General features: G+C 46.6%; 1 protein-coding gene across 1 annotated transcript in view; it reads right to left on the minus strand.

Annotated features, from left to right (window-relative positions):
* The window catches only part of LOC144600449 (sodium- and chloride-dependent neutral and basic amino acid transporter B(0+)-like), a 32,757-nt gene continuing 8,326 nt past the window's right edge, over window positions 1–24,431 (minus strand). The window contains exons 4-14 of the mRNA XM_078412058.1: window positions 24,224–24,391; window positions 22,602–22,740; window positions 20,157–20,289; window positions 16,374–16,514; window positions 14,387–14,615; window positions 11,977–12,102; window positions 8,963–9,081; window positions 4,001–4,100; window positions 2,886–2,995; window positions 2,626–2,796; window positions 1–111 (exon numbers count right to left, since the gene is read on the minus strand). Of these exons, the coding sequence (XP_078268184.1) occupies window positions 1–111; window positions 2,626–2,796; window positions 2,886–2,995; window positions 4,001–4,100; window positions 8,963–9,081; window positions 11,977–12,102; window positions 14,387–14,615; window positions 16,374–16,514; window positions 20,157–20,289; window positions 22,602–22,740; window positions 24,224–24,391 (1,547 nt within the window). The remainder of the gene's footprint in view (window positions 112–2,625; window positions 2,797–2,885; window positions 2,996–4,000; window positions 4,101–8,962; window positions 9,082–11,976; window positions 12,103–14,386; window positions 14,616–16,373; window positions 16,515–20,156; window positions 20,290–22,601; window positions 22,741–24,223; window positions 24,392–24,431) is intronic.

The raw sequence follows: 24,431 nt of genomic DNA on the forward strand, positions 1-24,431 counted from the left end.
TCACAGTGTTAGAGCTTCTGCAAAATCTGGCTTATTTCTGTATCTTTCCACTCTGTGCTGTTCCAAGTATGGACCCCAATCATGAGCTGACACACAAGCAGCAGAAATCTTCTGTGGAAAGAAAATTAAATCATTTCATTAATTCATTCTTTAAATGGGTCCAGGAGGCTCAATATGTGAATCAAATTTTGCTCAAGGAGCTATCTACTGATGGTCGCAGAGTTGAAAGTTAGGAGGTGGAAGACATAAGATCCATGTGTGTTTGTGTTACCCAGAGATCTGGAAAGTTAATGGAAAATCCTTGAACTCAGAACATGTTGAGAACTATTTCATTGCTTTAACAAGTCACTGAGGCGAGGAGAGAGGGTGGGTTCAGCTTGAGGAAAAGTTTGGGTAATCTGTGTGATCAGTAAGTTATACTTGTAGACTCATATAGCACGGAAACAGGCCCTTCTGCTCAACTTGTCCATGCCAACCAAGATACCCTATCTATGCTAGTCCCATTTCCCTGCATTTGGCCCATATTGTTCTAAACCTCATCCATGTACCTGTCCAAATGTTTTTTTAAATAGTGTTCTTATACCTCCTCTGGCAGCTTATTCCATACACACACTATATTCTGAGTGAAAAGGTTGCTCCTCAGGTTTTTATTAAATCTTTCCTCGCTCACCTTAAACCTATGTCCTCTAGTTCTTGATTCCTCTACTCTGGGAGAACCAAAGAGTTGCAGAGGGAGTGGTCTCTGCAGAAGGCAGAAAAGAGTGGGAATAGGATGTGACTGGTGATGGGATCATGTTGAACGTGGCGGAACTGTCAGAGTATGATACGTTGGATGCTGAGTCTGGTGGGATGAGAAGTGAGGACCAGGGGAACTATCTGTATTCAGTCTGGGGGGAGAAGTGGAGCCACAAAGAAGGCATGGGTAAGGAATTATCCACAACAGCAGGGGGATGCCATGTTTACTGACACTTAAAGAGTGTTGCTTAGTTTTGGTATCCTTAGTTCGCAAAGAATATATTTGCCTTGGGGTGGTGCAGTGATGACCCACACATTGGTACCTGGAAGGAGGGAGAAAAATGTGCTAGTATTCGCTGGAGTTGGGCAGAATGAGCGATCTCATTAAAGCATGTAAGATTGTAAGGAAACGTGGCAGGGTGGATGATGTAAGGATATTCCACCTGGAGAGGATTCTAGAACAAAGGGATATAGTCTCAGGGCAAGGGCTCAATCATGAGAGGGGGATAAGGAGGAGCTTTTTTCTCTTGGAAGGTTGTGAATATTTGGAATTCTCTACCGCAGCAAGTCTCAGTGACGTGTAGATGGAGATCAGATGGGGAGGTGAGTTGAAGGCAAAGGTCAAATCAGTCTTGATCTTGTTGAATAGAAGTGCGGACCTGAGGGACCAAGTGGCTTTTATATCTTATAGTCTCAGTAACAGCTTCTTCCCCTCTGTTATCTGGCTTCTGAACGATCCTTCCATAAACTCAATAAAATAAAGTCAATGAACATTGACTTCAACTTTAGATAGTTCCTCTGTCCCTCTCTTCCCCTCCCCCTTCCCAGTTCTCCCTCTATCTTCCTGTCTCCACCTATATCCTTCCTTTGTCCCGCCCCCCTGACATCAGTCTGAAGAAGGGTCTCGACCCGAAACATCACCCATTCCTTCTCTCCTGAGATGCTGCCTGACCTACTGAATTACTCCAGCATTTTTGTGAAATAAATACCTTCGATTTGTACCAGCATCTGCAGTTATTTTCTTACACTTCCATAAACTAGGTACTGTCCAATTCACCTTTACCCTGTTGTGGATTTTGGGCTTTGTCTATGGAACTGATGCATTACAATGCTGAGAACTACACCGATGAGCCAAAATATTGTGACTACTGACAGGTGAAGTAAATAACATTGATTATCTTGTTACAATGGCACCTGTCAAGGGGTGGGATATATTAAGCAGCAAGTGAACAGTCAGTTCTTGAAGATGATTTGTTGGATGCAGGAGAAATGGGCAGGAGTAAAGACCTGAGCAACTTTGACAAAGGCCAAATTGTTATGGCCAGACGACTGGGTCAGAGCATCTGTGAAACGGCAAGGCTTGTGGGGTGCTCCCGGTCAGCAGTGGTGAGTACCTACCGACAGTGGTCCAAAGAGGGACAAACCCACAAGGTTGTTGGGTGCCCAAAGCTCATTGATGCGCGAGGGCAACGAAGGCTATCCCGTCTGGTCCGAACTGACAGAAGGTCTACTGTGGCACAAGTCACAGAAAATGTTAATGGTTGTGACGGGAGGAATGTGTCACAATACACAGTGCATCGCACCCTGCTGCGTATGGGGCTGCACACGGAGGACCAACAGCATTTTAGGCAGGTGGGCATAATGTTTTGGCTGAACGGTGTATATTCTGCACTCTGTACCCTCCGCTTTGTTCTACCTATTGTACGATCTTGACTTGATTGTATTTGTGATGTTACATCTGATCGGATTAGATGCAAAACAAACCTTTTCTCTGTAAACGTGACAATAATAAACCTAAACATCTCTAACATCAGGAATCTTGCAGAAATGACATGTTAAGAAGTGAGGACACTTCATATTCTGTTTAAGTCTATCAAGTTGTTTCCTCACCTGGTACAATGTGGAGCCCTCAGCTTGGGCAACTTTCACAATGGCAACGATGGGGATCCACATAATGCAGCAGATGATCATACACCAGCCGAGAGCTGTTGCCCAGGTGGGGTACTCAATGAGTCCGTATGTTGGTGGGGTGAATGTGACCAAAGACCAGGCTAAGACCACCTGTTTGAAATGATTGCACAGAAAGACATCAGAGATGCAATGAGTTGGACAATTGGTGATTTTCATTAATAAAAGATTTAAAATCTTACCGCCAACAAGCACGGTGAGATAAAACACCAGCACACTTTCCACCACAGCCAGAACAGCCAGCTCCTCTTCCCAATCATCATCTCAATGTCCCTGATGAATCTGTTCACCCCTGTGGACAGCAGGAATGCAGAGATGAAGTTTAGTCATTGAGTCGTACAGCATGGAAAGGAAATAGACCCATTGGCCCAACTCATCCACGCCAACCAAGAAGTCCTATTTAAGAAGTCCCATTTGCACACATATGGCCTATTTTCTAAACCTTTCCTGTCCATGTATTTGAAAGCTGTTATAGTACCTGTCTCAATTACCTCCAGCAGTTCGCTCCATAAACCCACTAACCTCTGAGAAAAAAAGTTGCTCCGTGGGCAAATCTTTCCCCTTTCACCATAAACTTATGTCTTCTGATTTTTGATTCCTCTACTCTAGCTAAAAGACTCTGTGCATTCACCACATCTATGTTTGGTCTATGTGACCAGGAATCAATTAGCAGCAAATGCTTCAATAAATATATCCAGAACCTCAGCAAACCAAGGGGTCATGAGCAAAGTCACAGAAGGTCTGCTGTGCCTTGTGAATATGGAATGAAATGGCAAAAGGCCTTTGTGGTTGAGGACAATACTTCCATTCTGTAGATGAAGTCGAGTTGAGTCACCTCTTGTGTACTGTCTCTGTGTAATGTACTATTCACTCTTTTACTTAAGTATGATTGTGCTATGTACAGTAAGATTTTTATTGAATTGTAAGCAAAAAAGGAATTTCTCTGTACCTAGGTGCATGTCTCAACAATGGATCTCCTGCCCCTCCTTTCTTGCAGCTTGCCCCCCCTCTCTTCCAGCTTCCCCCCACCACCCCCCTCCTCCCCTACAATCAGTCTGAGGAAGGGTCCCGACCCGAAACGTCCATGTTCTCCAGACATGCTGCCTGACCCGCTAAGTTACTCCAGTATGCTCTTTCTTTTTACCCCACAATAAAGTAGCACTGAACCATTCAACATCACCCTAGTAACTTTGTTTTCTTTGTCTGAAGAAACTCAAAGATGCTCTTCTTGGGTTTTTTTCAGACAAATGACTCTGTTTTTGTTTTGCCGCTTCCCTGGTTGTCTGGGCACACCTACCATAGATCCAGCTCAGGCCGATGAGTTCCAGAAGAGCGGCTGTAATGAGAATCCACCCGGCACAGAAATGATCAAGTAAGTTGATCCAGTAAATCCCAGCCTAAAATTAAACATGAAATTTGATACATAGATAGGCAAGTACAGCGCAAGAGCAGGCACTTCGGCCCACAATATTTGTGCTGAACATGATGCCTAGCTGGAATGACCTCATCTGCCTGCAAATAATCCATATTCCTCTATTCCTTCATTCTCTGTGCCTGTCTAAAAGCTTCTTAAATAACACTATCATCTGCCTCCACTATCACCCCTAACAATTCGTTCCAGGCCCCACCACACTCTGTTTAAAAAAAATAACTTGCCCCTCACATTCCCATTAAACTTTCCCGCTCTCATTTTATAGCTATGCCCTCCAGTGTTGGAGATTTCCACCATGGGAGAAAAATTCTGAATGTCTACCTTATCTGTGCCCCTCATAATTTGATATACTTCTGTCAAGTCTCCCCTTGACCTCTGACGTTCCAGAGAAAGTAATCCAAGTCCATCCAACTCCCTGTAGCTGAAACCCTCTAATCCAGGCAGCATCCTGGTAAACCTCCTCTGCATCCTCTCCAAAACATACCCAGTAACTCCATTTCATCCTTAGCAAACTACTTAATGTGTTGATTTGGAGCCAAAATCAGCCCTGTGCATTGTCTGAGGAGTGTGGGCTACACACCGCGACAGGTATGATGAGGTGGGGTCCAGCTTGGTGACTGGACTGCTGAGAGAGACCGACTGATTTTACACACGGCAAATCAGTCACCCAATGTTTTTATTCTGGGTAAATTAGCGGAAGTGGCGGCGCCTAATGGCTGCGGCTCGCTAGCAGTCTGTTCGTCTTTTTTCCTTTTTTTTTGTTGTGTGTCGGTGTTGGGATGGTTTTTTTTTGTTTGTTTTGGTTGTGTATGTGTGGGGGGTGGTGGTGTGGGTGGGGGGGGGGAGGTGGGGGAAACTTTTCTCTTCCTCACGGCGTGGGGTGCGGCTCGGCTGCGGGGCCTAACATCGCCCGGTGCGGCTCGGCCGCTGGACTTTACATGGCCCGGTGCGGCTTGGCCGCTGGACTTAACAGTGCCCGGTGTGGCTCGGCCGCTGGACTTAACATCGCCCGGTGCGGCTTGGCCGCTGGACTTAACAGTGCCCGGTGCGGCTCGGCCGAGGGACTTTTTATCGCTGGTGCGGCTCGGCCGCGGGGCTTAACATCGCCCGGTGCGGCTCGGCCACGGGACTTAGCTGCGCAAGGCTTGGTCGTGGGGCCTTTCATCGCCCAGCTCGGCCGCGAGACGTTTCAGCGCCCGGTGCGATTCGGCCGCGGGGACTTCCATCCCCTTGCGGGGACTGTGCGGGTCGGTCGGGGACGAGCTGTCTGTCCGTGGGCGTGGGGAAGAGAGTGGAAGTTTTGTTGCCTCCATCACAGTGAGGGGGTGTTTGGAGTCACTGTGATGGACGTTTGTGTTGGGGTTATGTGTCTTGTGTTCTTTTTTTCTATGACTGCTATGTAGTTTCGTTCGGTACTTCGGTACCGAATGACAAATAAAGCTCTGTTATACTGTTATATTATCCTACTGTTATCGTGAAATACTGCTTCAGATTTTGTTGATTCCATTATTTCTACAAAGCATAGAAGGGGGCATCTCAGTAAACCTGTGCCTCCACTAGCTTTCCCCTTAACTTATTCTCTCAACATTCCCATCAATAAACTCAATAACCTGCACGTCTTTGGGAGACCTGCATGTAGGTGGAAAAGCATTGTAGTCACTTGGAGAATGTCCAAACTCGACACAGACAGTTCTGGAGATCAGCATTGAACAGGCACCACTGATGACGTGAGGCAGCGGTTCCACCTGCTGCATCACTCCACCAACCTTTGCTCTGTTTTTTAAATGGCCTCCATTGCCCAAATAAATTGACTCAACAGTGGGATATAGGAGTAGAGTCATAAAATACAGAAACAGGCCCTTCAGCCCTACTCAGCAGTGACCAGTGGGGTGCCGCAAGGCTCGGTGCTGGGACCCCAGTTGTTTACAATATAAACGATTGAGATGAGGGAATTAAATGTAACATTTCCAAGTTTGTGGATGACACAAAGCTGGGTGGCAGTGTGAGCTGCGAGGAGGATGCTATGAAGCTGCAGGGTGACTTGGATAGGTTGGGTGAGTGCGCAGATACATGGCAGATGCAGTCTAATGTGGATAAATGTGAGGTTATCCACTTTGGTGGCAAGAACAGGAAGGCAGATTATTATCTGAATGGCGTCAGTTTAGGAAAAGGGGAGCTGCAACAAGACCTGGGTGTGCTTGTACATCAGTCACTGAAAGTAAGCATGCAGGCACAGCAGGCAGTGAAGAAAGCTAATGGCATGTTGGCCTTCATTGCGAGAGAATTTAAGTTTAGGAGCAAGGAGGTCCTGCAGTTGTACAGGGCGCCGGTGAGACCATACTTAGACTATTGTGTGCAATTTTGGTTTCCTAATTTGAGGAAGGACATTATTGCTATTGAGGGAGTACAGCCTAGGTTCACCAGGTTAATTCCTGGGATGGCGGGACTGACAAATTATGAAAGAATGGGTCGACTGGGCTTGTATTCACTGGAATTTAGAAGGATGAGGGGGGATCTTATAGAAACATATAAAATTCTTAAAGGATTGGACAAGCTTGATGCAGGAATAATGTTCCCGATGTTGGGGGAGTCCAGAACCAGGGGTCACAGTTTAAGAATAAGGGGTAAGCCATTTAGGACTGAGATGAGGAAAAATGTCTTCACCCAGAGAGTTTTGAATCTGTGGAATTCTCTGTCACAGACGGCAGTGGAGGCCAATTCACTGGATGATTTCAAGAGAGTTATATTTAGATCTTTGGGCTAGCGGAATCAAGGGATATTGGGAAAAAGCAGGAACGGGGTGCTGATTTTAGATGATCAGCCATGATCATATTGAATGGCGGTGCTGACTCGAAGGACCGAATGACCTCCTCCTGCACCTATTTTTCTATGTTTCATCTGTGCCTACCAAGTTGCTCCATCTAAGCTATTTGCCTGCATTTGGTCCATCTATTCTATCTATTTATTCTATCTATTCTATCTATTTTATTCCATCCTACCTATCTATTCTATCTATATTATCTATCTATCTATCTATCAATCTTTCTATTTATTATCTATCTATTATCTATCTATTATCTATCTACTATCTATCTATCTTCTATCTATCTATATTCTATCTTCTATCTATATATCTACTCTCTATCTACTATCATCTTCTATCTATCTTCTATCTTTCTATCTATCTACATCTAGAGCAGGAGAAATGGGGCCGAAATCAGTGCCTACCCCCTGTCCACTCTTGCCCACCCACGGCCCCGGGAGATGTTCCCCGCCCGGCAACGGGTCCATGCCATCCCCCCCGTTCCCCACTGCAGATTGCGGCCGAACTGCAGGCGACGTTTTGGCTCCACGAAGGAGAGGCCCGCAGGAGAAACAGGGCCGAGGTCAGTGCCTTTTCTCTGTCCCCCCTTGCCCGCACACAGCCACAGGAGGGGGGAAGAGGGGAGGGGAGGGAGGGGGGATGCCGGGGATGGGGAAGGGGTGAAGGGGATGGGGTCGAAGGAGAGGGAGGAGGGATCGGGGATGGGGAAGGGGTCAGGGGGATGGGATGGGGAGGGAGGGATGGGGGAGTGGGTGGGAGGAGAGGGGGCTGAGGGGAGGGGGAGAGGGGAGGGGATGGGGAGGAGGGGGTGCTGCACCAATGCAGGAGAGATTTGGTCTAGTATATCTTTCTAAACCTTTTCTATCCATATACCTGTCCGGGTATGTCCATTTTACATTGCTTTTTCTGGGCACAACCAGTCAGTGTGAAACTGGCAGGCCACTGTGGGTGAAGAGGGTTTGGAGATCATAGTCAGTGTGATTGAAGGATCTGCACTGCGATGAGGGACGGTGGTTGGCATTGGGGGGGGTTGGGTGGAGGTGTGATGCCCTGTCAAGTTCTGGGAGTAGGGGAAAGCTGTTTGGAGCGTGATGGAACTTGGAGTTTTTAGGACAGGGGAAATCGAATACAAGGTGGTCTATGTTTCTGGCTAGATCCCACAGACCATGTGAAGGGCTAGGAGGTGATCAGAGCCTGAATACAGATGTATGGATAGGAAGGGTCTGGAGGGCTATTGGCCAAATGCAAGTAAATGGGACTAACCCAGAATGCCAACTTGGGTGGCATGAACAAGGTGGGCCAAAGGGCCTACTTTAATGCTGTACATCTCTATAACTATAAGGATGCAAGGTGGCAGGTTTTGAACAGTTTTTAGAGGAGCCGGGAAGGTAATGTTGGTGGGCGAATGGACCACATGGCTGGAGGCAAAACCAAATAGGATGGAAGAGCGGGGAACAAGCCGGGACAGAGCATGTCGTGGGAGCAGGTTGGGGGAGAATGTGTAAAAGTTGGGAAGATTGCCCTTTTAACTGAGTATGGACGCTGGCAGATGTCAGATTGTGAACGAGGAAACAGAATGGGACTGAGATGGAGATGGGACAGTTGGCTGTCCAATAGACTGAGGAGGAAAGGTAATTGGTGAGATCACAGGAGAGATGTGGGCTGACAGTGGGGGGTGAGGGATTGACCAAAGACTCAGTTCAGTCCTGAGGGGAATCAGGGAGCTGACACTAGGAGTTTGGATGGATGCATCCTGGGCTGGGCTGGGCTTGGGATAAATTATGGGAATGGTTGGACACATCACGAGGCATTGACAGATTGAGTGGTGTAAAGTGGATTACTTCATGGGACAGATGGATTCCCTGTCCCCACCCAAAGTGTCACAATGGTAGTGAGGTGAAATTCTGTGGGGCTTGTCTTTAAAATCCAATCCATCGAATCCAAACCCACACAGATTTGGCTACTTGTCCTTAAGCATTTAAATAATCATAGAGAAAACATACCTGTGTTACATATATAAGGCCAAGGACATAGAATGACAAGCAAATGGCCATCGTCAAAGAAAGGCGCTTTGGTCGGAGAAATGAAGGGAACATGTCCAGCAGAATTGTTATGTTTGTTTCTGATGAAAGAAAGTATAAAATGAGAAGACTGATTGATTGATTGTTACAGATAACACAAATCGAATATAATGCGATCGATGAATTAGTGCACATTATATGTATGAGGGCCAAATTGGTTCTAACGCAATTTTGATATGGAACTAGTAAAACTGAACTCAGTGTTACCTGTGACCCTCCTAACATAAATAGTATAGACAATAGACAATAGGTGCAGGAAGAGGCCATTCGGCCCTTCGAGCCAGCACCGCCATTCAATGTGATCATGGCTGATCATTCTCAATCAGTACCTCGTTCCTGCTTTCTCCCCATACCCCCTGACTCCGCTATCCTTAAGAGCTCTATCTAGCTCTCTCTTGAATGCATTCAGAGAATTGGCCTCCACTGCCTTCTGAGGCAGAGAATTCCACAGATTCACAACTCTCTGACTGAAAAAGTTTTTCCTCATCTCAATTTTAAATGGCCTACTCCTTATTCTTAAACTGAGGCCCCTTGTTCTGGACTCCCCCAACATTGGGAACATGTTTCCTGCCTCTAACGTGTCCAACCGCTTAATAATCTTATACGTTTTGATAAGATCTCCTCTCATCCTTCTAAATTCCAGTGTATACAAGCCTAGTGTTATCTAATTAACTATTAAAGATTGATCTAAAAACATATAATCTAAGCATGCTTCCAAACCAGTCTAGCCACTGAATGTAAACTCAGATTCCTGCTTTAACGCTGAATCTTCATGTATCAGTCTTGCTCACTCCACAGGAGGAAGCTCCAAAGCTGATTGCTTGAGGCTGGCATTGTGGAAACTGGTTTTGAGTCCAAGAATGAACAACAATGACCAGCAAAGAACAGCAACCCACTGACTCGCACAGCAGACTAGTGACGGACATTTACTATAAACCCACTGACTCGCACAGCAGACTAGTGACGGACATTTACTATAAACCCACTGACTCGCACAGCTATCTGGACTACACTTCTTCCCACCCGGTCCCCTGCAAAAAGTCTATCCCCTACTCCCAATTCCTCCATCTACGCCACATCTGCGCCCGGGATGAGGTGTTTCACACTAGGGCTTCCGAGATGTCCTCGTTCTTCAGGAAACGGGGCTTCCCCTCCTCCATTATAGATGAGGCTCTCACTAGGGTCTCTTCTACATCCCGCAGCTCCACTCTTGCTCCCCCTCCCCCTACTCGCAACAAGGACAGAATCCCCCTCGTTCTCACCTTCCACCCCACCAGCCAGCGGATCCAACATACCATCCACCAACATTTCCGTCACCTACAGCGGGACCCCACCACTGGCTATATCTTCCCATCCCCTCCCCCCTCTGCGTTCCGCAGAGACCGTTCCCTCCGTAACTCCCTGGTCCACTCGTCCCTTCCTACCCAAACCACCCCAACCCCGGGCACTTTCCCCTGCAACTGCACGAGATGCAACACCTGTCCCTTTATCTCCCCCCTCAACTTCATCCAAGGACCCAAACAGTCTTTCCAGGTGAGACAAAGGTTCACCTGCACCTCCTCCAACCTCATCTATTGCATCCGCTGCTCTAGATGTCAACTCATTTACATCGGCGAAACCAAGCGCAGGCTCGGCGATCGCTTCGCTGAACACCTGCGCTCGGTCCGCATTAACCAAACTGATCTCCCGGTGGCCGAGCACTTCAACTCCCCCTCCCATTCCCAGTCTGACCTTTCTGTCATGGGCCTCCTCCAGTGCCATAGTGAAGCCCACCGGAAATTGGAGGAACAGCATCTAATTTTTCGCCTGGGCAGTTTGCAGCCCAGTGGTATGAACATCGACTTCTCCAACTTTAGATAGTTCCTCTGTCCCTCCCTTCCCCTCCACCTTCCCAGATCTCCCTCTATCTTCCCGTCTCCACCTATATCCTTCCTTTGTCCCGCCCCCCTGACATCAGTCTGAAGAAGGGTCTCGACCCAAAACGTCACCCATTCCTTCTCTCCCGAGATGCTGCCTGACCTGCTGAGTTACTCCAGCATTTTGTGAATAAATCGATTTGTACCAGCATCTGCAGTTATTTTCTTAAAGAACCTGTTTTCCCAAACATGTTTGCCAATGCTTTCTTAGTTAATATAATGATACCTCAAACTACTCCTGGTTTCATTCATCATGTCCCCATTGCATAACTAAAGGTGTCACAAACCAGAGTCAGCTGTCGTGCGGTTTCTGTTCGTGAGTAAGGGTTAATTAAGAAGGGTCTCGACCCGAAACGTCGCCCATTCCTTCTCCCCTGAGATGCTGCCTGACCTGCTGAGTTACTCCAGCATTTTGTGAATAAGGGCTAATTAAGGGATCTGTTCTTGAGAACTCTCCGTTAATGGAACTTTCTGAAAGTCTGAAACCAGCAGTTTCAATGATTGATTAACATTTATTTATTGTCTTTCTCTGTGGAGTTACAATGGTACAGAATCAGAATGTGCCACATCCACTTGCTTGCTATATATTTTATTTTGAAGACAAGTTATCTGTTAAATGGACCAGCTGCTACTCCTACTCCGTATCTTGTGAAGATGTTTGCATTTCTGTCACTGACTTCCCCATCTTCAAAAATGCTTTAAAATGTGTGTAAAGTCAAACGTCTACAAATCAGGTCTTCACTAACCCAGGGTGTTGATCTACGCATTATTTGATCTCCTAAGCCCAATATCATCCTAACAGATTCTCCGGGTAGGGGTCGCTGTTAAACTCTTAAATGAGTTTGTGTCTTGATGGTGGTGGGCAAAAGAGGGTAATAGTATTAGCACTCAAGATTATTGGCCCATCATTCATCCACCAGCATCATTCACAGTAACTTCATTTTTCTGCTATCAATCAACAATTTTAGCCCTTTGTAAAGCTGGAAAACCACTGGCTCAGTGAAGTAACATGGCTCTTACCCACAGTTGCAAACTGAGTGTCAAGTCCCAGCGTGATCAGCATGAAGAAAAATAAAACGGACCATAGAGGAGCCCACGGCAGCTGTGCAAGAGCCTCTGGATAGACAATGAAAACCAAACCAAAACCTGAACAGCGGATACAATGGAAATGGTGCATTAAATATTGAGAGAATATCTCTGTGACTGATACTTAAAGCATAATTTTAGAACTTCCCAACTCTTTTACTCAAGCCCTGGGTCTATAAAGGCAAGCATGCCAAATGCTTTCTTCTCAACCCTATCCACCTATGTTGCTACTTCAGGGTGCTTTAGATGCACTGCAAGGTCTCTTTACATCAATGCTTTTAAGTTCCCTGTCACTACATGTTTTGTTACTACATGACTGAGTTTTTTTTCCTTCAGATTTGACATCGAAATTCAACACAGGTTGGAACTGTTACTGCTCAATATGTTAGCCCAATGATGCCCTTGAGACCGCTCCCTAAGCACTTGTAACATGTAGGTTAGGAGCAGCAATAGTTCTGAACCCCTTTCATTCATCTTGCCTTTAAGAAGAACATGGCTGATATGATTATAACTGTAGCTCTGCATTCCCATTTACTCCCAAAGTTCCACGTGGCAGGCTGCTGCAGAAGGTGAGGTGCTCATGGGATCCGAGGTCTCTTGGCAAACTGGATCCAACATTGGCTCAGTGATGGGAGGCAGAGGATAGTGGTGGATGGGTGTTTTTCTGGCCGGAGGTGTGAACCAAGTGGCATACCGCTGAGATCTCCACTGGGACCTTTGTTGTTTGCCATCGATATCAATTAATTGCTTGAGAATGTAGGGGGTATTATTTAGTAACTTTGCAGACAAATGAAAATTGGTGGAGTTATAAATATCATTAGAAGGTTGTCTAAGGACACAGTGGGACAGTGTTACACAGTGGGACACAGTTACACAGTGGGACAGTGTTACACAGTGGGACAGTGTTACACAGTGGGACAGTGTTACACAGTGGGACACAGTGGGACAGTGTTACACAGTGGGACACAGTTACACAGTGGGACAGTGTTACACAGTGGGACACAGTTACACAGTGGGACACAGTTACACAGTGGGACAGTGTTACACAGTGGGACAGTTACACAGTGGGACAGTGTTACACAGTGGGACACAGTTACACAGTGGGACACAGTTACACAGTGGGACAGTGTTACACAGTGGGACACAGTTACACAGTGGGACAGTGTTACACAGTGGGACACAGTTACACAGTGGGACAGTGTTACACAGTGGGACACAGTTACACAGTGGGACACAGTTACACAGTGGGACAGTGTTACACAGTGGGACACAGTTACACAGTGGGACAGTGTTACACAGTGGGACAGTGTTACACAGTGGGACAGTGTTACACAGTGGGACAGTGTTACACAGTGGGACAGTGTTACACAGTGGGACAGTGTTACACAGTGGGACACAGTTACACAGTGGGACAGTGTTACACAGTGGGACAGTGGGACACAGTTACACAGAGTGTATTGAATATCTGGAACAATCTGCCAAAGGATATTGTGCAGGCAGATACAAATATATTTAATCACACTTTAATTAAATCACAAATTAATTGAATTATATTTAAAAGGCATTCAGACAAATACTTGGATTGGAAAGGAATAAGGGACTAAGGGCTGCAAAGCACAAATGGGATTGGCCTAAATAGGCATCTTGGTCGGTATGGGTGAGGCAGGGATACCGACATATTTCTGTGCTGTTCACTTCATTGTTCATGTCTGCAATGACAAACTCTGTTTGAATTATGAACCTCCTATTACAGATTTATTTTCTCTCTATTTCTCTGAAATTGTGTAACATTAATAGATTTAGCCCTATGGGAATCCTCCAAGACCAGATCATCAGGATGGTATACTGGTCAATTTTAATCAATATGAAATTGCCAGGGAATTAAAAACATGTTCTGAACGCATGATGAGTAATTTGGAGATATTCCAACTCCTGATTCACATCTAATCTGTCAGTGTAACATACTACCAGTGTTAACACAGAACAGTACGGCACAAAACCAGGACCTTCGACCCTCAATATGTGTGCCGAACCTGATGACAAATTAAACAAATCTCATCTGCGTGCACTGAATCCATACCTCTCCATTCCCTGCTTATCCATGTGTTGATCAAAAGCCTCATAAATGCCTCCACCTCCAGCCCTGGCAGTGCATTCCAGACCCTCACATCCTCCATGTAAACAAAGACTTGCCCCTCATATCACCAAGTGCTGTATTACTTTAGGACTTAAGCATCAATTCCAACAAGAATTATGGCGCAGTTTTGTACAATTTCTCATCTGATGGAGGATTGGTTTCAGAACGAGGGCCATACCTGGGTGATCGTCGCTGAATTTGCTTTACCTGACTGAGCGACCTCTGAAACAGGCTTGTCCTGTACGTGAGCCATGTGTCCCAGGACGGAGAAGATGACAAATCCAGCAAACACACTCGTGGCACAGTTCACCACACAGACAGTGATGGTATCTCTGTAACAGTTGTTGTGGAATTTGTTGTAGGACGACAGGGTTATTAGACTGCCGGAACCCACTGCAAGTGAATAAAAAATCTGTGTTGCAGCATCTTTCCAGACCTGGTGCACAGATGGTAAAATTAGTCAGCACTGCAAAATTTTACTCAAATTCATTCAACCACACAAAGAACAAAAAGTTAATTAACTGCACACCTCAGCATCAAGCTAAACTAATCACTTCATCTGCACATGGTCCATATCCCACCATTTCCTACATATCCATGTACCCATCTAGAAGTCTTTTAAACACCACCATCTTATCTGCTTCTACTACCATCCCTGCCCAGGCTGAACATTGCAGACACCCACCACTCAGTGTAAAAAAACATTTCCATTAAACTTTGCTCCTCTCACCTTGCAGCTATGCCCTCTGGTAAAGGTTTTGACTATCTACCCTGTCTATGCCTCTCAAAATTTTACATACTCTGATCAGGTCTCCCCTCAGCCTCCAACACTGGAAAGGGAAGGTATTTACCCCCCAAATACTCCCAACGAAAACAAAGAAATTAGAATCTAAAATGTCCACATCTAGCAATATTAGGTCATAACTTTCATATCCACAAATAGTAAAGGTTAAAATGACACAGGCATTGATAACTACCAAAAAAGTCACTGATGGATCTGAAATAAACAGAAAAATACACTGTTTACCGAGCTCCACTTCCTCATAAGGCTTAGGAAGTTCAGCATGTCCCCAACAACTCTCACCAACTTCTACAGATGTGCCATAGAAAGCATTTTATCAGGATGCATCACAGCATAGTTTGGGAACAGCTTCATCTAAGTCTGCAAGAAATTGCAGAGAATTGCAGGACACAGCCCAGGCCATCACACAAACCAACCTCCCTTCCATTCACTCAATTTATACCTCACGCTGCCTCAGCAAGACTACCAGCATAATCAAGGATGAGAGGCACCCTGGCCACTCCCTCTTCTCCCATCGGGTCTTTTATATGGCAATTGAACCAACAACAGAGAGTAGTACTATCTACCTCATTGGAGACTATCTTTGATTGGACACTACTGGCATTACCTTGCATTGAACGTTATTTCCTTTATATTGTATCTGTACACTGGATGTTTCAATGCTCATCATGTATTCTCTTTCTGCTGACTGGTAAGCACGCAACAAAAGCCTTTCACTGTACATCGGTACATTTGACAATAAACTAAACACAATTCTAAAGTAACTATTGTTCCAAATTCCATTTCATTAAAAAAAATCGCAGTATTGCAGCAATAGAGTTGCTGTCTTACAGCACCAGAGACCCAGTTTTGATTCTGACAACCGATGCTGTCTCTACCGAGTTTGTACTTTCTCCGTGACCATGTGGGTTTTCTCCGGGTGCTCCAGTTTCCTCCCACATCCCAGAGATGTACATGTTTGTAGGTTAATTTTCTTCAGTAAAATTGTAAATTGTCCCTAGTATGTAGGTTTCTGCTAGTGTACGGGGTGATCACTGGTCGGCACGGACGCGGGGGACTTAAGGGCCTGTTTCCGCACTGTATCTCTAAAGTCTAAAGCTTTATTTCATTCTTGCCTTTCCACATATTCCATACAGATCTATTCTACAGCTTCGATTCCCACTTCATCCCAAGGAGTCCAAATGCTTCCGACTTCATCACATCCTTCCCTGCTCACAGAGTTCATCACAAAGTCAGGGCAAATCTTTTTGCAGCATGACAGAAGCAACTGGAAATAGATCTCATGAGAACCAAATCCCAAAACAACGTTCAGCACAATCAATGAAGGGAAGAAAGAAATACTTCATACAATTAAAGCACATCTGGAACTTGATGGGTCATTCAGTGATTTACCTCAGCATCAGCCAGCTTTGAGAAGTCTGACTGGTTTCCAATGTAGAATTCAATCCCTTTCCGGGCTCCCTCCAGGGTCAGTCCTCGGATCAGAAGCATGGTCAGAACCACGTACGGGAATGTTGCAGTGAAATAAACCACCTGGTCAGGGAGGGGGATTGTGAGATTGTTCTGTGTTGTCAGACAACATCTACACCACTGAATCCAATTGAACCAAAAATTACATAGATCATTGAATATATAATACAGGAATAGGCCCGTTGGCCACAAGATCTGTACTGAACACAATGCCAAGATATACTCATCTGTCTGCATGTGATCGATTTTCTTTCTTTGCTCTGGGTAAAAAAATCTAGCCCCGCACATCTCCTTTAAACTTTGCCGTTCTCATCTTAAACCTATACCCTATAATCTATAGTTGTGAATGGATACGATATAGTTCGGATTACGGAGATATGGCTCCAGGATGACCAAGGCTGGGAGCTCTAATTTTGCACACTAATCTCTTGTGTGGGACCTTATCAAAGGCTTTTTGAAAGTCCAGATACACCACATTCACTGGCTCTCCCTTAAACATTCTACTTGTAACATTCTCAAAAAATTCGGGAAGATTAGTCAAGCATGATTTCCCCTTCATAAATCCATGCTGACTTGGACCATCCTGTCTCTGCCTTCCAAATGCACTGGACCCGAAACGTCACCCATTCCTTCTCTCCTGAGATGCTGCCTGACCTGCTGTGACTCCAGCATTTTGTGAATAAATACCTTCGATTTGTATAGAGCATCTGCAGTTATTTTCTTATGCTATCACATCTTTAATAATCGACTCAAGCACTGATGTCAGACTAACTGGTCTCACCGCTACCGCCTACCATCATGAACCCGATTTAAAGACCACTTGGATGAACTTCAAAAATTGTTCATCCCTGTCTGTCCAACCTATCCATGTGACCCTGCAGCCTCATTGCATCCTCATCGCAGCTCACACTGCCACTCAGCTTTGTGTCAGCTGCAAACTTAGAGATGTTACATTTAATTCCCTCGTCTAAATCGTTAATATATATTATAAACAACTAGGGTCTCAGCACCGAGCCTTGCAGCACCCCACTAATCACTGCCTGCCATTCTGAAAAGGACCCGTTAATTCCTGCTCTTTGCTTCCTGTCTGCAAACCAGTTCTCTATCCATGTCAATACTCTACCCCCAATACCATGTGCTCTAATTTTGCACGCGAATCTCTTGTGTGGGACCTTGTCAAAGGCTTTTTGAAAGTCCAGAAACACCACATCCACTGGTTCTCCCTTATCCATTCTACTTGTTACATCCTCAAAAAATTCCAAAAGATTAGTCAAGCATGATTTCCTCTTCATAAATCCATGCTGACTTTGACCGATCCTGTCACTGCTTTTCAAATGCGCTGCTATAACATCATTAATAATCAACTGGGATGGCAGGACTTTCATATGAAGAAAGACTGGATAGTCACGGCTTGTACTCGCTGGAATTTAGAAGATTGAGACGTACAAAATTACAGATATAGAAACTTACAAAATTCTTAAGGGGTTGGACAGGCTAGATGCAGGAAGATTGTTCCCGATGTTGGGGAAGTCCAGAACAAGGGGTCACAGTTTAAGGATAAGGGGGAAGTCTTTTAGGACCGAGATGAGAAAGTTTTTTTTCACACAGAGAGTGGTGAATCTGTGGAATTCTCTGCCACAGAAGGTAGTTGAGGCCAGTTCATTGGCTATATTTAAGAGGGAGTTAGATGTGGCCCTTGTGGCTAAAGGGATCAGGGGGTATGGAGAGAAGGCAGGTACAGGTTACTGAGCTGGATGATCAGCCATGATCATATTGAATGGCGGTGCAGGCTCGAAGGGCCAAATGGCCTACTCCTGCACCTATTTTCTATGTTCTATGTTTCTAACTCCAGCATCTACCTAACACCATTTTCTGACTAACGTGGATTCCCTTCAGTTCCTCCCTCCCACTAGAACCTCGGTCCCCTTATATTTCTGCAAGATTGATTGTGTCTTCCTCAGTGAAGACAAAACCAATGTACTCGTTTAACTGTTCTGCCATTTCCTTGTTTCCCAATATAAATTCACCTTTCTCTGACTGTAATGGATCTACATTCAGCTTCACTAATCTTTTCCTTGTTACATACCTAAAGAAACCTTCACAGTCAGTCTTTGTATTCCCCGCAAGCTTTCGTTCATGTTAGAAACATAGAAAATAGGTGCAGGAGTAGGCCATTCGGCCCTTCGAGCCTGCACCGCCATTCAATATGATCATGGCCCCGCGCTAAATGCTTGAACTCAGCATCTCTAGATGAAGTCGGCATCTCTAGATGAACTCGAGCGGGGCCGAGTGTGTTCGGGGAGGGGGGCCGAGTGTGTTCGGGGAGGGGGGCCGAGTGTGTTCAGGGAGCGGGGGGTGGGGGCCGAGTGTGTTCGGGGAGCGGGGCGAGTGTGTTCGGGGAGCGTGGGCGGAGGTGTGTTCGGGGGGGGGGTCAGGCGGGGGCGAGTGTGTTCAGGAGCGGGGGGGAGGCCGAGTGTGTTCAGGGAGCGGGGGGGAGGCCGAGTGTGGTTCATGGAGCAGGGGGGGAGGCGGGTGTCAGGCGGGGGGGGGGGGGGGGCCGAGTGTGTTCATGGAGCGGGGGGGGGGGCCGAGTGTGTTCATGGAGGCGGTATGGAGGGGGGGGGAGGGGGGGCGAGTGTGTTCATGGAGCGGGGGGAGGCCGAGTGTGTTCAGGGAGCGGGGGGGGGGGCCGAGTGTGTTCATGGAGCGGGGGGGGGCGGCCGAGTGTGTTCATGGAGCGGGGGGGGGGGGGGGCGAGTGTGTTCATGAAGGCGGGGGGCCCGAGTGTGTTCGGGGAGCGGGGCAAGTGTGTTCAGGGAGCAGGGGGGGGGGGGGGGCGAGTGTGTTCGGGGAGCGGGGGCCGAGTGTGTTCGGGGAGCGGGGGCAAGTGTGTTCAGGGAGCGGGGGGGGGGGGGGGCGAGTAGTTTTCGGGGAGACGGGGGGGGGGGGCCGAGTGTGTTCAGGGAGCGGGGCGAGTGTGTTCAGGGAGCGGGGGGGGGGGCGAGTGTGTTCAGGGAGCGGGGGGGCGAGTGGTGTTTCATGGAGCGGGGGTGGGGCCGAGTGTGTTCAGGGTGCGGGGCGAGTGTGTTCATGGAGCGGGGCTAGTGTGTTCAGGGAGCGGGGGCCGAGTGTGTTCGGGAGATGGGGGCCGAGTCTGTTTGGGGAGTGGGGCCCGAGTGTGTTTGGGGAGTGGGCGAGTGTGTTCAGGAGCGGGGGCGAGTGTGTTCAGGGAGCGGGGCGAGTGTGTTCAGGGAGCGGGGGGGCCGAGTGTAGAGTTCGGTGGAGGGGGGGGCCGGGTGTGTTTGGGGAGTGGGGCCGAGTAGGGAGCGGGGGGGCCGAGTGTGTTCGGGGAGGGGGGCCGGGTGTGTTTGGGGAGCGGGGCCGAGTGTGTTTGGGGAGTGGGGTGAGTGTGTTTGGGGAATGGTGCCAAGTGTGTTTGTCGAACGGAGGTTGCAACCCCGGCCCGGGCGGCCGTCATTGGTGGAGCGGGAGCTTGTGGCCGCTGGCTGGGTGAGGTCACGTGGGGCGCGGGCGGTGACGTCATCTTGTCCCGTATTTAAGGCCCCTTTATAACACATGCTACAGGCCCCGCATTAGCTTAATCCGACCCTGACCAACACCACTGTACCGCCCAGGTACATTCTCGTGGAATTGTTAGCATTTTTTCAATGCTGCTTCAGCTCTTTCTGTTGCTGGTTATTTTACCTTTCCTGAAGATTTGATTCCTCGAGACAGAGCGGCCCCAATGATGAACCAGGCTAGAAGTAGACAGAGGGCCAGGACACAAACAAGCTCTCCCATCTCATCTATTGACGTTGACCGACGTAGAACCCCCTTACTGAATGACAAGAGAATGACAAGAGAAAGACAAAGGAGATAATGATCGACTTCAGGAAGCGATATATTACACATACTCCAGTTTGCATTGACAGCGCCGAACTAGAGATGGTTGAAACTTCAAATTCCTACGAGTCAATATCACCAACAACTTCTCCTGGACCACCTATATTGAAGCAAAGATGAAGAAAGCACACCAACGCCTCTACTTCCAAAGAAGGCTTAGGACGTTCGGCATGTCCCCAACAACTCTCACCATTTTCTGCAGATGCACAATAGAAGGCATTTTATCGGGATGCATCGCAGCTTGGTTTAGGAACAGCTCCATCCAAGACTGCAAGAAATTGCAGCAAATTGTGGACACAGCCCAGACCATCACACAAACCAACTTCTCTTCCATTGACTCCATTTATACCTCACACTCTCTCGGCAAGGCCAGCAGCATAATCAAGGACGAGTCGCACCCTGGCCACTCCCTCTGCTCCCCTCTCCCATCAGGCAAAAGGTGTAGAAGTGTGATAATGCACACCTCCAGATTCAAGAACAGTTTCTTCCTAGCTGTTATCAGGCAACTGAATCATCCTCCCACAACCAGAGAGCAGTGCCTAGCTACGAGATACCTCATCGATGACCCTTGGACTATCCTTGATCATACTTTGCTGGCTTTAACTTGCACTAAACTTTATTCATTCATCATGTATTTATACACTGTAATTGTTCGATTGTAATCATGTATTGTCTTTCTGCAGAATGTATAGCACACACAATAGCTTTTCACTGTACCTCGGTACAGGTGACAATCATATCATATCATATATATACAGCCGGAAACAGGCCTTTTTCGGCCCTCCAAGTCCGTGCCGCCCAGTGATCCCCGTACATTAACACTATCCTACACCCACTAGGGACAATTTTTACATTTACCCGCCAATTAACCTACATACCTGTACGTCTTTGGAGTGTGGGAGGAAACCGAAGATCTCGGAGAAAACCCACGCAGGTCACGGGGAGAACGTACAAACTCCTTACAATGCAGCACCCGTAGTCAGGATCGAACCTGAGTCTCCGGCGCTGCATTCGCTGTAAAGCAGCAACTCTACCGCTGTGCTACCGTGCCGCCCTAAAAATAAACTAAACTAAACTGAGAAAGCATTGTGTTTAGACACAAAATGCTGGAGTAACTCAGCGGGACAGGTAGCATCTCTGGAAAGAAGGAATGGGTGATGTTTCGGGTCGAGACCCTTCAGACTGATGTCATGACTAACTGACATCAGTCTGAAGAAGGGTCTCGATCCGAAACATCACCCATTCCTTCTCTGCAGAGATGCTGCCTGCCCCGCTGAGTTACTCCAGCATTTTGTGTCTACCTTTGATTTAAACCAGCATCTGCAGATCTTTCCTAAGCATCGTGTTTAGTTTAGTTTAGAAATACAGCATGGAAATAGGCCCACTGAGTCCACGCTGACCATCAATCACATGTTCACACAATTTATGTGTTATCCCACTTTCTCATCCAATCTCTACGACAATTTAGAGGCCAATTGGCGTCTTACCTTCAATGTAAACCAGTATCTGCAGTTCTTTCCTACACATTCTAACTGCTTTTAAGTTGCATTCTAGGGTTGGCACAACAGTAGAGTTGCTGCCTTACAGCGCCAGAGACCCAGATTCGATCCTGATTACTGGTGCTGCCTGTATTGAGTTTGTACACTCTCCCCGTGATCTGCATCGGTCTTCTCTGGGAGCTCCAGTTTCCTCCCACACTTCAAAGATGTACAGGGTTGCAGGTTAATTGACTTAGTAAAATTGTAAGATGTCCCTAATGTGTGTAGGATAGTGTTAGTGTGCAGGGATTGCTGGTCAGTGCGAACTTGTTGTACCGAGGGCCTGTTTCTGTGCTGTATCTCTAAAATAAACTAAATTAACGTACAGGCCCACACGTCTTTGGGATGTGGGAGGAAACCAGAGCACCCTGAGAACAGCCATGTGGTCACCAGTAGAACTTGCAAACTCCAGAGTGGCAGCACCCGAGGTCAGGACTGAACCATGGTCACCAGCGTTGAAAGTCAGTAGCTCCACCACTGTGGCACCCCACAGCATTTTACTTGTTAAACTAGTGACGGGAGCAGAATTAGGCCATTCGGCCCATCAAGTCCACTCCGCCATTCAATCATGGCTGATCCATCTCTCTGTCCCAACCCCATTCTCCTGCCTTCTCCCCGTAAACTATGACACCTGTACTAATCAAGAATCACTTCTAATCACTTTCCCTACAAAGTGTACCGTGTTTGCTCTGTATAGCAAGTTACTTACTCCCAGTATTGTTCACTTGGACTCTGGTGAGGAACATGGATTTCCGATCCATTGGAACAGGTTTTGTTGTTTGCCTGCAGCCAGGTTGCATTAACGATTCCAGTATACTCACCGTCCAGAGTGATGTTGCAGAGGGCATCTGGAACATACCAAGTGGGCTTTAAATGTACATACCTTCTTGCGTGATGACATTTAGGCTTAGGCTCAGGTTCACAGATACAGGCTGAGCTGTTATCAGGACACAGCAGAAGTTTCAGCTGAGCCAGAACATGCTCAGAGTTAGCACACACAGCCATTGAGCTGACCCCCAGAGGAGTGAGCCCTGGGAAAAGGAAGGTTGCAATTGGCTTGAGGATTAGAAAGCATAGAGAATATTGTGAAAAACTATTAAGAAACTCCTATGAAGCTTTGATGAAAATGAACACAGACCATACTCCTCACCATGAACTCCGTCTACACTTCATGCTGCCTCGGAAAAGCAGGCAACGTAATTAAAGACTTGTCCCACACTGGTCATTCATTCCTCTCCCTGCTCCCGTCGGGCAGAAGAATCTGTTATCAGGCTTCTGAATGGTCCTTCCATAAGCATAGAGCCGATTCACCTCTACCCCATTGCGGACATTGGACTTTGTCTATGGAGCTGATGCGCTACAATGCCGAGAACTACCTTCTGCACTCTGTATATTCCTCTTTACTCTACCTATTGCACCTGAATTTGGTTTGATTGCATTTATGTATCGCATTACCTGATTTGCTTGGCTAGCATGCAAACACAGCTTTTCACTGTACCTCATTGCATGACAATAATAAACCTAACCCTAAAGGAGAGCAATAAAGGTGTACGTCCAAATGGTGGTCTAAGGAAGCTGGTATTCTACCGTGGGGAGAATATGGCTGATGTTATGTTTGTAATACAGACTTTATATTTCAGTGTCTGAACATTAAAATACATAACCATAGAAGCCTACGGACAATACATAGTCTACGAACAATAAATACAGCATTAAAATAGATAGCCATTGAAGTCTATCTACAATGGAGACAATGTCAGAAATAATCCCAATGGCATGGAGACAGTGACAAATCAAACTGTAACATGGAAACAAAAAGGAATTAGAAAATTGTTAAGAATGACTAGAAAAACATCTAAGTAATCTGTTATTTTGCTGTGAGCAATACCATCAACCAATTTCTTTAAAAAATGTCACTGTTCAAACACCACATTTAACGACAGTTCTGATGAACCCGACACATTAACTCTGTTTCTCTCTCCACAAATGCAGCCTGATCTGCTGAGCTCATTTTCTGGCTTTGCTTTTAGGTTTAGGTTTATTATTGTCACTTGTACTGAGGTACAGTGATAAGCTTTCTTCCAGAGACAAAGTCAATGTCTGCAAAGGGGTAGAGGTGAATCAGACAGTACCCAAGCTTATGGAAGGACCGTTCAGAAGCCTAGTAACATGGAGAGGAAGAAGCTGTTTATTTCAAATTTCCAGCATCTGCAGCCTTCTTTTTGGTGCTAATTTAATATCAATGCCTTAAACAGTCAATCCCACAGTAAAACCATTCCCAGACTGACAAAGAAAGATCTGACATTTTACCCAACAGAGTTGGCTCAGTACCTCTGGGTGTCCGACTGCAGGTTTCATCCGCACCCCACCAGCTGAAGCAGTCTGACCAGGGCAGGGGCGATTGGAAGGAGGCAAACAGGTAGAACAGGCTGTAGGCGATGATGCAATTGTAGTAAATTTCACAAATTGCCCCAAAAAGTACCATGGTGATCCCCACACCTAGAAACGGAACAGACAAGCGATTATTGTAGAAAGTATT

The sequence above is a fragment of the Rhinoraja longicauda genome, chromosome 15, assembly GCF_053455715.1.
Source record: "Rhinoraja longicauda isolate Sanriku21f chromosome 15, sRhiLon1.1, whole genome shotgun sequence".
Taxonomy (NCBI): Eukaryota; Metazoa; Chordata; class Chondrichthyes; order Rajiformes; family Arhynchobatidae; genus Rhinoraja; species Rhinoraja longicauda.